Source organism: Schistocerca gregaria, chromosome 1 (assembly GCF_023897955.1).
Source record: "Schistocerca gregaria isolate iqSchGreg1 chromosome 1, iqSchGreg1.2, whole genome shotgun sequence".
Taxonomy (NCBI): Eukaryota; Metazoa; Arthropoda; class Insecta; order Orthoptera; family Acrididae; genus Schistocerca; species Schistocerca gregaria.
This window is the reverse complement of record NC_064920.1, coordinates 1,069,273,461-1,069,286,674: the sequence shown is the minus strand read 5'-3', so window position 1 is coordinate 1,069,286,674 and position 13,214 is coordinate 1,069,273,461. Positions and strand designations below refer to the sequence as shown.

General features: G+C 39.4%; 1 protein-coding gene across 14 annotated transcripts in view; it reads right to left on the bottom strand.

Moving 5' to 3' along the window:
* Window positions 1-13,214, bottom strand: part of LOC126281501 (PH and SEC7 domain-containing protein) — an 814,448-nt gene that overhangs the window by 146,430 nt on the left and 654,804 nt on the right. For all 14 annotated transcript variants that reach the window (XR_007551283.1, XM_049980532.1, XM_049980516.1 and 11 more), the window contains 2 exons: window positions 7,607-7,779; window positions 4,754-4,982 (listed from right to left, as the gene is read on the bottom strand). Coding sequence is in view for 13 of the 14 variants with exons in the window: in XM_049980532.1 (XP_049836489.1) it covers window positions 4,754-4,982; window positions 7,607-7,779 (402 nt within the window). In the remaining variant the exon portion in view is untranslated. The remainder of the gene's footprint in view (window positions 1-4,753; window positions 4,983-7,606; window positions 7,780-13,214) is intronic.

Below are 13,214 nucleotides of genomic sequence, written 5' to 3'. Positions count from 1 at the left end.
TTTAGGAAACCAAATGAAGACAATCTCTGGTGGACCACACTAATTTGCATGCCCAATGGCCTGATTTACCATCTTCAATGCTAATTAACTGACCACCTTGTGCGTGTGATCATGTTTCTATATACACTGACGAGCCAAAACATTATAAACACCTGCTTAATAGCTTGTTGATTCATCTTCGGAATACAATACAGCACCGATACTGCATCACACCATCAATTCTACAATTTGTTGGTAAGTTTTTGAAGATATGGGGTATCAGACGACTACAAAAAAGTCATGTAATTCCTGTAAATAATGGGCTGCTGATTTATGTACGTGATGACAGGACCGATAGCAATCCAGAAGGGTTCCGTTAGATTCACATCAGGTGAATTTGGTGGCCAACACATCAACATGATTGCACTGTCATACTCTTCAAACCACTGTAGAATGATTCTGGCTTCGATACACAGAAAATTATACTGCTGAAAGATGACATCACCATCAGGAAAGGTATCAAGCATAAAAGGATGCTGGTGGTCTGCAGCTGAAATGATGTCTTCAATTTTTTCCACAATTCCCATTCAAGTGCAGGATAATGTTTTCCATAGCACAATAGTGCTCCCATCAGCCTGCACCCATAGCATGGTGCATGTTGGGAGCTGCTGTTTGCCTCAATGGTACCATTTGCGGAGATGACCATGAACCTGATGTAGCAAGAAATGTGATTCATCTGAAGAGCCGATATGTTTCCAACGACTCGCGGATGAATCCCAATGGTCCCATGCCCACTGCAGTCATAATTGTCGATGTCGTTTAGTCAACATGTGAACACACACGGGTTGTCTGCCGCAGAGCCTCGTATCTTTGCTAGGATGAGCTCTCATCTGCCTCTGCTCTACTTACATACTTCTCTTACCACGTCATTTGCCCGCAAAGCCACCAAGTGGCATCCAACATCACAAAGAACAGTGGTCACAATGTTTTGGCTGTTCAGTGTGTGTCTATATATTTTTCTCTAGAAGAGTGTTGTATTGGGATGGAGAAGAACTTGTGTGTGTTTCTTGATTCCAAGAACACTTTCAAAATGATATTCTGAAAGAATTAGGAAAACATTTATGAAAGGGCTGTTGTCTTATCACACACACTTAAAGGTATATTTCAAAGATACAATTGAGCATTGTTTACCAGTGGTCATCTATGGTCTAAGAATATGATATTTGAGAATCACATAAAATTTGGTTCTTCTAGCTAGAGCTGGGGAATTATGACACAAAAAAGTAGAGATCAGAGCTACTTAAAAAGCATAAGGAATGAAGACAAATATGAAAAAAATTTTAAAAATGATGAAATGTGTGATCAAAAGATAAAAAGAATACTGGATGGGCACAAATTTCAACACATGCAAGATTTTAAGTACACAGGAGGTATAATAGAAAATAAGTGGAGGGTCAGCAAAGAAATTTAATCAAGAATTACAATGGTAAAACTGCCATTTTCTAATAACGGGGAGATTTTTGCAATGGTAAGAGAATGTGATCAACGAAAATGTTGATAATGTGTTTTGTTTCGAGTGTTCTGCAGTAAAGCTCTGAAGCACTGAATATGATAAGAAAGGCAGAAGGGGCACGGCACTCTTGGAATATGAATATGGCAAAGAAGCAAGTAAATAAAACAGGTAGACAGAGAACATATGCTGAGGAAAACTGAAGAAAAGTAATTACTGACTGTAACTGACTGCACACGAAGAAACTGGAATGAGCATAGGAAATGAAAAAGAAATTATATTATAAATAGTTCTAGAATGTAATCTACATCTATATACACACTCCAAAAGCCAATGTATGGTGCACTATGGAGGGTAATGGTGTATGTCAGTGTGTAGCTTGTACAACTACTAACCATTTCAGTTGCTTTTCCACTAGCAAACAGAGCGAGGTGACTGACTATACGCATCTGGAAGAGACACAATTTGTCTTATCTTCGTGATCCTTAAATGAAATACATATTGGCAACAGCAGAGGCATTCTGCAGTCAGCTTCAAATGCCAGTTCTTTATTTTATCAATAGCATTCCCCGAAAAGAATATTCCCTTCCTTGCAGGAATTTCCATTTGAGTTCCCGAAGCATTTGGAGGATAGGTGAAATGCAGGACAGAAGACTCAATAGATGATATTAATAAGGATTACAAGGGCTACAAAAACTGGAGACAACATGGATATGCTCACAGAGCAGAAAACTTGATGATGACAATGACAACAACAACAATGATGATGATGGTGATGGTGATGATATTCAAAATCTAAAAAGCTATATGTAGTAGAGAATAGTACACATATTTCTCCTTCTAATGCCTTGTAAGCAAATATTTCTAAATTCTCATGCTTAACTGACTGATTAACATAAAAGTTCATTCATGAATAAATTCTGGAGAGTTTGTGATTAATATTTTTAACTGCTGGGACTGACATCTAAAAAAAAAAAAATGTCACTGAGCCTCACACATAATTCTAATTACTTTCTTCGTGCAAAAATCAATTTTTGCCCAAGTGATGAGTTTTCCCAAGTAATTACACCAACGCACATGAATGAAAGAACACCTACAAAATAAATGTTCCTATTTTTGTCAATTATTTTTATGGAAGACGTAGGTAGGCTCAGATATTTTAACATGAGTGTTACATTGTTTCTCTAGTTGTAGGCCAACACTAAGCACATGCAAGAATTTACAACTTCCTACAATGTTTTTGTCAGTACACAACATTATTACTGTCAATTTTGTGGTTGTTTGTCTATGGGGTGAATTGGGAACAGTAGTTCCTGGGAGTAAGTCTTAGCCAGCCAATCTGTCTCTGAAAGGAAATAAATACGGTAGTATTAGGAGTAAAGGAAACAGCCCACTAAATAGTGGAACCACTGAGTCTCTGAAGGCATGCAAAACAGAATGAATACTTCAATACCTCTCTCTCTCTCTCTCACTCTCTCTCTCTCTCACACACACACACACACACACACACACACACACACACACACACACAAAACAACAACCAACCACACACACCATAATGAGTGCCCACTGCCAAACTGTGCCCCAGAGCACAGTTGGCCACTCAGCAACAGAAAATACTACTGACACGGGAAACTCCCCAGCACACCCATTTCAGATTTAATGGTATAATGGCCCAGCGAATAGCCCATCAAAAACTGAACACAGATCAAACATGAAAAAAGTGTACTAATCTGTGAAAAAAGAAGCAAAATAGAAACAGTGAACGGTCGAAGCTCAAGATGACCAACATCACGCACAATACAAAAATTATGGTGTTGTGGTTGTGTGGTCATTGTGTTGGGCTGCAGCACAGGAAATCTGTTTTCAGATCTCCCTCATGTCCACTTTTTTCTTTTTCTTCACGAAATTATGAACTTTCTGTCCAGTTATTGATATTGTCTGTTCTTCTATAGCCTTGGCAGTTGTTTTACTATACGCTGGTTATAGAATATGAGTCCTGTGATAAGAACATATTACTATCGCAAGTAAACATGATGATAGTGAGAACAGGCGAGGCACCACATAGACCTCACAGAAATGAAAACATCAAATAAAAGGCTGTGAACTATGTTACAACAAAGGAATTCAAGAGACAAAACTTCCAAAATTGAATGCAAGAGTCATACCATGGGTTACTTACGTATAACAAACAAGAGGTATGTATATGTGAAGTCCTTTCCTTACACCTTACTTTTGCAAACAGACGTTACACCACAACACAGACACTGATCTGAATGCAGCAAACATATGTCGGAGACCAGACAGAGTTCATATTTTTGTGAGGAAAAAAAAAAAATTAAGGTAAGAGGGTGATTTGAACATGGATCTCCCACTTCACAGTCCAACAATGAGATCCCAACCAAGGCACCACGGTTACACAATTCTGCTTGATATTGCATATCTTGAGCTATGACCATTCACTGTTTTGATTTAGCTTTGTTTTCACAGTTCAGTACACCTTCTTCCTGTTTTCGTGATTAATCTGTGTTCAGTTTGTAATTGGCTATCCACTGGGCCATCTTACCATTAAATCTGATGGGTGTGTGATGGGGAGATTTCCCCTGTGAGCGCAACATTCTGTGAGCGCAACATTCTGAATTTCAAGGGCTGCTTCACAACCCATGCCACCTGGATCCCCCCCCACTCCCAACACAACGCATAGATGGGAGTCACTAATGCAACATTTCCTTTGTTCCCATAACACTCGCAGCCTCAATAACAGTTAACTCACCTTGTTCCCACATCATCATCATCATCATCCACTGCACAAACTCGCTGGCTCAGGTGTCCATGTCTGCATTACTATCCTACACATCTGCGGCCTCTCCCTCCCACACTTTCTACCCTACGCACTTACTGCCTCCCTCTGAACAATCGGCCACCCTTTCCCAAATCTCCCTCCCATTCCCTGCACCCATTCTGCCCAACACAATACCTCACCACTGTCTAAGTACCAAACTGCAGTCTCACAACATTGTATAACAATAGTTTCTCTACTTCAGAAGTCATTTCATCTGAAAGCCAGTATACTTTTCCTGAACTTGCAAACTTCTGCACACGAAGAACAACTGTAATTTGAGCTACGCTGCCAAATTTGACATGCAGGATGATACAGGTTAATGTCGTCCCATGGAAAGGATATTCATATCTCAGTCACTGCTCTGAACTCAAACAAACAAATACTGGAACATGTACTACTGCTGAAGAGATTTCTGTGCTCACCTTGTCTGAAACAAATACTCTGCCTGGTCAGCAGTCTGTAATCGAAAGACGTGCTGTTTCTTGGTGTAGTCAGTGGCTTTCGTAGCCAAGGAATGATGTATACGGATTGCATTGTGCAAGTTATCACTCAGAGCACTTTTACGAAATCCATGCTCATCTTTATGGAGATACAGTACCATATCACGTAGCGTGCAATAGAACATTTTCCACCCACGCTTCCCAAAAGGCGCTGAAAAACAAAATTATCATAGCATAAATATCAAAAGTTGTGTGTTTTTATAAAGGTCAAAAACAGAACTTAACATTTTAATTTTTTTAAACTAAAGCCAAACAATTTTCCCCAGAGATAATTAAATTTTTTGCAGGACTTTAAAAGTTTTTACATTCGGTGTTCTAAAGCTTATTTGCTACAGGACTCTATAAGTAAACACTGTACTTACAAATAGCAGTATTAAGATACTGGTACTCCTCTTAAAAAGTGACAATACTGGCCATCCTATACCAGTATTAGTTAGTGCTCAGATGCTATTTCTTGTTATATGAGGGTGATTCAAATGTAAATGGTAATCACTCTTTATATATTTATTCATTTATCATTTACACAACTGAAATCTTCAGGATTTTTCCCCTACATAGCTTCCTCCACATTCTACACATTTTTGCCAGTGATTCTGAAGCTTCAACATTCTTCGTTCATAAAAACTTTGAGAGCGCATCATAAGCCATTTGCACATGTCTTTGAACCATTTTCCCTCCAAGTGCTTCTTTCACGGATCCTAAGGAAAAATAGTCAGAGAGGGGGGGGGGGGGGGGGGGGCATAGGTGCAAATCTGGACAGTAGGAAAGGTGGTCAAGGATTTCCCAATCAATGTCCACTAGTTTGTCCTTTGTCAAATTCGCTATGAGAGTCTTAGCAATGTCTTGGGGAAGGATAACATCTCTGATGCACTTTCAGTCTTTTGTTTCAGTACGTGGCTTTTGTTAAAGTTAGCGATGGCAGTAGTAAGCTACATTCACTGTACATCGACTGTGAAGAAAGTCAATGAATAACACTCCTCTGTAGTAAAAAGAATGGTCGCAAAACTTTACTGGCTGAGAGGCAGCTTTTGGCCTTCATGGACAATCTTCTTCCTTTCTTTGCCACTCCTTATATTCTGAATTCTGGAATGTATTGATAGAACCGTATCTCATATGTGATGATGCACTTCAAAAAATCCTCCCCTTGTTACAGAATCAATTCCAAAGTCTCTTACAGATCTCCAACCTGACCAGTTTCTGTGGTTCCATTAACAACTTCTGAAACCTTCAGCACTAACTTTTCTACAGCCAAACTAATCATCAATATAGTACAAGCACTCCCAACGCTTTCACCCACTCCTGCTGTGTGATCACCTTCAATATTCTCTAACAGCACATATTTGCCTCCAGGCTTTGACTTTGGATGTCATTTTCTACACTTTCTCAGCCACCATTAAATTCTCTGGCTCATGTAAACACTCAGTTCTGGGACAGTGTAGCATCCTCAACTGTTCTTTCAAATGAGTCAAAATCTCTGAGAGTCTAACCGCTTGATAGGTTTAAAACTTCATGATAATAACATTGCTTAATAGAAGGAGGAAGCTCTTCTTCACTCATGACTTTACAGAGGCCAAACAGAGTGAAATACCAAAACAATCTGGTTCCCCATCCGTAACAAATCAGCCTTTAACACTCCACTCTTCAGCCCACCACTCCACCATCTTGTTTAAAAATGCTTGCACAGTACAATGGCACAATTACCATTTATATCTGAGTCACCTTCATATAACAGGGTTCACAATCCCAAGCAATGTCATACAACAATTTCCATCAGATGCTACATCTACCACATTGAGCAGATAAAAACTTCTGTATAAAAAAAAATCAATTTTAAATAATTCCTCTAATACAGTGTCTGGAAGACTATTAAACAACTCATATAAAAGCATTGTTAAGTCATTTTTAAATTTACTTTTTTGTCAAAGTAGTTGTCTTTAGTCCTGGTTGCACCCAAACACACCACTACACTTAATAAGTAGAATTTCTGGGTACATGAAGACTTAATTTAAATTAAGTGCAAAGAATATTCTGTTAAGTATTTACATTGCGACAAAACGTCACGACAAAATTCTTCATAGCCCATTCAGTACTTGTATTCTTTTCTGTAGCAGCAACATTCTATTTACACATCTGCTGCACAGTCCATAAATTTAATGTCATAATTAAAAACAGGTAAATAGTACTATAATAAACAAGACACTGTTCGGATGTTAACTGTATCTACAGTTGGCCAAGGAGTTATAAATTCCTACTGATTTTCCTCACAAATAAAAATTATTTGATTTACCCAGCAAAGATTTTTATTCAGGTACCTTCCAAGAAATTTTGTTGTCCACGTTATGTACATATTATTCACAAAATTGTTCTCAGTGTTGTTGGTTTATATACTGATTACTGAGACTTACTAACATTAACATGGGGGTCACAATCTTTTAAACACTTTTCTCATATTTGTTAAAACCAAGGTATAGATACTCTGCTTAAAAAGAGAAGCTGTTCAAAACTGGGAATAAATCCAAAACTTCTGGAACTGCGTCCATTTGTTAGAATGTTGAGAACATGGGTAAAAACAAAGGACACACAAAAGGCAGATAAGCCAAGGGAAGTTAAGTTCTCTTACTTTCTCCTAATAAGCAGTTTTCTATCTCGTTTTACTTTAGTTTCATACACAGAGCTTATAACTATGTAAGCTCTGTGTCTGTGCACTTATTAACTTTGTGAAGATTTTAGACAATGCAAATATTTCTTCTTCATCGGGAATTGATATGTACTCACTCTTCTTCCCATTTGGATCAATACAGCTCTTTCTCATAACATAGCCTTTCTTGTACTCAACTGCTGTAGCAGCATTAGGCACATCAAGGAAGGGATTGCTAGCTGAAAGGCTATGCTGCCCATCAGCTTGCTTTGCTGGGAGGCTGCATTCATCACTGCCAGCATCATCATCTCTGCAACATAATATTTGGGTACTAGTCATACTCAGGTCAGTCCAACTGCCACTACTGCTGCCGCCGCCGCCGCCGCCGCCGCCGCCACCACCACCACCACCACCACCACCACAACCACAACCACAACCACAACCACAACCACAGACACTAAGAAGAAAACATACTCTCAAAAATTATTATAGTATTTACCGGAAATCCAATCTCATTCAAAATTGGAATAAATCAACAACTCTAAATGCAAACATTTTAAGTTAGACTTTACCATGACTGTTATTGGATGAAACAACAGGTTTACTGTTACTGATCACACACTTTCACTTGGCCCCTCAGCAGTGAATGTTGGGAATGGAAATTTTCGATCTGCTCATAGCACATTGGCTGCTGAGAAAAGACCCACCTAGTTCTTCCACAGCAGCAAGCTCACAGCTTTCAAAAGGAATGAACGTATAATAGGTTCATGCATTGCAGAAGTTAGGGCAAAGTTGATTGCGAGTCACTAATCTACATTTACATCCATACTCCACAGCCACCTGATGGTGTGTGGCGGAGGGTACCTTGAGTACCTCTATCGGTTCTCCCTTCTATTCCAGTCTCGTATTGTTCTTGGAAAGAAGGATTGTCAGTATGCTTCTGTGTGGGCTCTAATCTCTCTGCTTTTATTCTCATGGTCTCTTCGCAAGATATAAACAGGAGGGAGCAATATACTGCTTGACTCTTTGGTGAAGGTATGTTCTCGAAACTTCAACAAAAGCCCGTACCGAGCTACTGAGCATCTCTCCTGCAGAGTTTTCCACTGGAGATTATCTATCATCTTCTTAACTCTTTCATGATTACTAAACGATCCTGTAATGAAGCGTGCTGCTCTCCGTTGGATCTTCTCTATCTCTTCTATCAACCCTATCTGGTACGAATCCCACACTGCTGAGCTGTATTCAAGCTATGGGCGAACAAGTGTACTGTAACCTACTTCCTTCGTTTTCGGATTGCATTTCCTTAGGATTCTTCCAATGAATCTCAGTCTGGCATCTGCTTTACCAACGATCAACTTTATATGATCATTCCATTTTAAATCACTCCTAATGCGTACTCCCAAATAATTTATGGAATTAACTGCTTCCAGTTGCTGACCTATTTTGTAGCTAAATGATAAGGGATCTATCTTTCTATGTATTCGCAGCACATTACACTTCTCTACATTGAGATTCAATTGCCATTCCCTGCACCATGCGTCAATTCGCTGCAGATCCTCCTGCATTTCAGTACAATTTTCCATTGTTACAACCTCTCAATACACCACAGCATCATCTGCAAAAAGCCTCAGTGAACTTCCGATGTCATCCACAAGGTCATTATGTATATTGTGGATAGCAACGGTCCTATGACACTCCCCTGCGGCACACCGGAAATCACTCTTACTTCGGAAGACTTCTCTCCATTGAGAATGACATGCTGCGTTCTGTTATTTAGGAACTCTTCAATCCAATCACACAACTGGTCTGATAGTCCATATGCTCTTACTTTGTTCATTAAATGACTGTGGCGAACTGTATCGAACGCCTTGCAGAAGTCAAGAAACACAGCATCTACCTGTGAACCCGTGTCTATGGCCCTCTGAGTCTCATGGACAAATAGCGCGAGCTGGGTTTCACACGACCGTCTTTTTCAAAACCCATGATGATTCCTACAGGGTAGATTTCTAGTCTCCAGAAAAGTCATTATACTTGAACATAATACGTGTTCCAAAATTCTACAACTGATCGATGTTAAAGATATAGGTGTATAGTTCTGCACATCTGTTCGACGTCCCTTCTTGAAAACAGGGATGACCTGTGCTCTTTTCCAATCCTTTGGAACGCTAAGGTCTTCTGGAGACCTACGGTACACCGCTGCAAGAAGGGGGGCAAGTTCCTTCGCGTACTCTGTGTAAAATCGAACTGGTATCCCATCAGGTCCAGCGACCTTTCCTCTTTTGAGCGATTTTAATTGTTTCTCTATCGCTCTGTCATCTATTTCGATAACTACCATTTTGTAATCTGTGCGACAATGTAGAGAAGGAACTACAGCGCAGTCTTCCTCTGTGAAACAGCTTTGGAAAAAGACATTTAGTATTTCGGCCTTTAGTCTGTCATCCTCTGTTTCAGTACCATTTTGGTCACAGAGCGTCTGGACATTTTGTTTTGATCCACCTACCGCTTTGACATAAGACCAAAATTTCTTAGGATTTTTTGCCAAGTCAGTACATAGAACTTTACTTTCGAATTCATTGAACACATCTCGCATAGCCCTCCTCACACTACATTTCGCTACGCGTAATTTTTGTTTGTCTGCAAGGCTTTGGCTATGTTTATATTTGCTGTGTAGTTCCCTTTGCTTCCATAGCAGTTTTCTAACTCAGTTGTTGCACCATGGTGGCTCTTTTCCATCTCTTATGATCTTGCTTGGCACATACTCATCTAACGCATATTGTACGATGGTTTTGAACTTTGTCCACTGATCCTCAACACTATCTGTATTTGAGACAAAACTTTTGTGGTGAGCCGTGAGGTACTCCGTAATCTGCTCTTTGTCACTTTTGATAAACAGAAAAATCTTCCTACCTTTTTTAATATTTCTATTTACGGCTGAAATCATCGATGCCGTAACTGCTTTATGATCGCTGATTCCCTGTTCTGCGTTAACTGTTTCAAGTAATTCGGGTCTGTTTGTCACCAGAAGGTCTAATATGTTATCACCACGAGTCGGTTCTCTGTTTAACTGCTCAAGGTAGTTTTCAGATAAAGCACTTAAAAATATTTCACTGGATTCTTTGTCCCTGCCACCCGTTACGAATGTTTGAGTCTCCCAGTCTATATCCGGCAAATTAAAATCTCCACCCAGAACTATAACATGGTGGGGAAATCTACTCGAAATATTTTCCAAATTATCCTTCAGGTGCTCAGCCACAACAGCTGCTGTGCCAGGGGGCCTATAGAGACATCCAATTATCATGTCTGAGCCTGCTTTAACCGTGACCTTCACCCAAATTATTTCACATTTCAAACCAGGACCAGGTACAGCTTCTTAGCTCTCTTTTGTAAATAATATTAATGGTCACTACACATAACACCACACATGGATTAATAAACGCAAAAATTAATAAGGGTTGCCACAAATATACACAGTGTTTAATTATTGTGGTAACAGTTGGCAACAAATTACAAAAACATAGATTTTGTTAGTGATCTGAAAATATTTTTCATTTTCTTCCAATTTCTAATGTGAAGCTTCTCACTTACAGATGATATGTTTCATTTTAAGAGATTTCCACCTTCCCTTCAGGATAACATAATTCTTATGGTTTCATGGTAAAAGAGGATATTTACCATCTGAGCTGAATACAATCTAAACTGTATTGTTTCAAGAATTTCTGCGTAAATTCTACAACCACACAGCCTTCTATCCTCTCGAACACATGATATTTTAGATACAAATGTGAGAGAGCGGAATCCCACCTACTGCGTGTCACATGTCTGTGTGTGCAGGTTTAAATTCAGTCCCAGGAAGAATGTAAATGCAGTGGTCAAACAGCACTGACAAGTGGTCCATGGCCGTTTAGTGAGTGCGTACGAGAGGAGCATGGAGTATTTATGTAACTGTGCGATAATAGTGTCAGTGGCTATTATTATTGAAAAAAGAACTTTTAAAAAACTCTTAATCCAGACTTGCTAGAGGCAAGACATGTTTGTTATTTCGGTGTAACAGAGTCTTGGTTATTAAATCAACTCTGTTGCAAATGTAACTTACTTGTTTCTAATGTGAGATGACACAGGTGACTTACAAGAAGTCGAATGTTTATGTGAGAAGTGTGAAGTGTGAATTGTGAATTTTGTTCTCTGTGGAAGATGAAATATACCGACAGTGAACTAAAAGTATTCTTCGAGTACCTCCTTATTTCACAAGTAAAGAGAGAGTCTTAGAGATCCCTTTAACTAGCGTCATCTTTAGAAGTTTATAGAGATTACAGCAGCCACCTAAACAGAGAAGAAGATCGGCTGTGCACTACCAAGTAAGTCAACTCGTACAAAGGAGTTGGGAAGGTAGCGTATACACACTTCACACCCCCTTCTGACGTCAAAAATCGTTAGAAGATATGGAAACATTTCAAAAAAAAAAAAAGTTATATATCAAATTTGAGGTGGTCATATAACACCTACAGGTGTATACAGACAAGAGGGAAGGAAGGTTGATACTGCCACTTTGTATAATGCTCTTCAGAAATAAGTTAACGAGAAAGACCATTTTTTCAAAGCCGGTAATTTTAATGCAAGTGTCTGAAAACAACCTATACCTGGTATAATAGGAATATTTGGAGAAAACATTCTTAACAATAATCAAAGGAATTACGTCAATTTGCCTCTTCTAATAATTTTAAAATTACTAAAACATTTTAACCCCCCCCCCCCCCCCCCCTCGAACCTTGCTGTTGGTGGAGAGGCTTGCGTGCCTCAATGATACAGATAGCCGTACCGTAGGTGCAACCACAGCAGAGGGGTATCTGTTGAGAGGCCAGATAAACGTGTGGTTCCTGAAGAGGGGCAGCAGCCTTTTCAGTAGTTGCAGGGGCAACAGTCTGGATGATTGACTGATCTCGCCTTGTAACACTAACCAAAACGGCCTTGCTGTTCTGGTACTGCGAACGGCTGAAAGCAAGGGGAAACTACAGCCGTAATTTTTCCCGAGGGCATGCAGCTTTACTGTATGATTAAATGATGATGGCGTCCTCTTGGGTAAAATATTCCGGAGGTAAAATAGTCCCCCATTCGGATCTCCGAGCGGGGACTACTCTTTCAAGAGGACGTCGTTATCAGGAGAAAGAAAACTGGCATTCTACGGATCGGAGCGTGGAATGTCAGATCCCTTAATCGGGCAGGTAGGGTAGAAAATTTAAAAAAGGAAATGGATAGGTTAAAGTTAGATATAGTGGGAATTAGTGAAGTTCAGTGGCAGGAGGAATAAGACTTTTGGTCAGGCGAATACAGGATTATGAATACAAAATCAAATAGAGGTAATGCAGGAGTAGGTTTAATAATGAGTAAAAAAATAGGAGTACGGGTAAGCTACTACAAACAGCATAATGAACGCATTATTGTGGCCAAGATAGACACGAAGCCAATGCCTACTACAGTAGTACAAGTTTATATGCCAACTAGCTCTGCAGATGAGAAAGAAATTGATGAAATGTATGATGAGATAAAAGAAATTATTTAGGTAGTGAAGGGAGACGAAAATTTAATAGTCACGGGCGACTGGAATTCTAGAATAGAAAAAGGGAGAGAAGGAAACATGGTAGGTGAATATGGATTGGGGCTAAGAAATGAAAGAGGAAGCCGGCTGGTAGAATTTTGTGCAGAGCACAACTTAATCATAGCTAACACTTGGTTCAAGAATCATAAAAG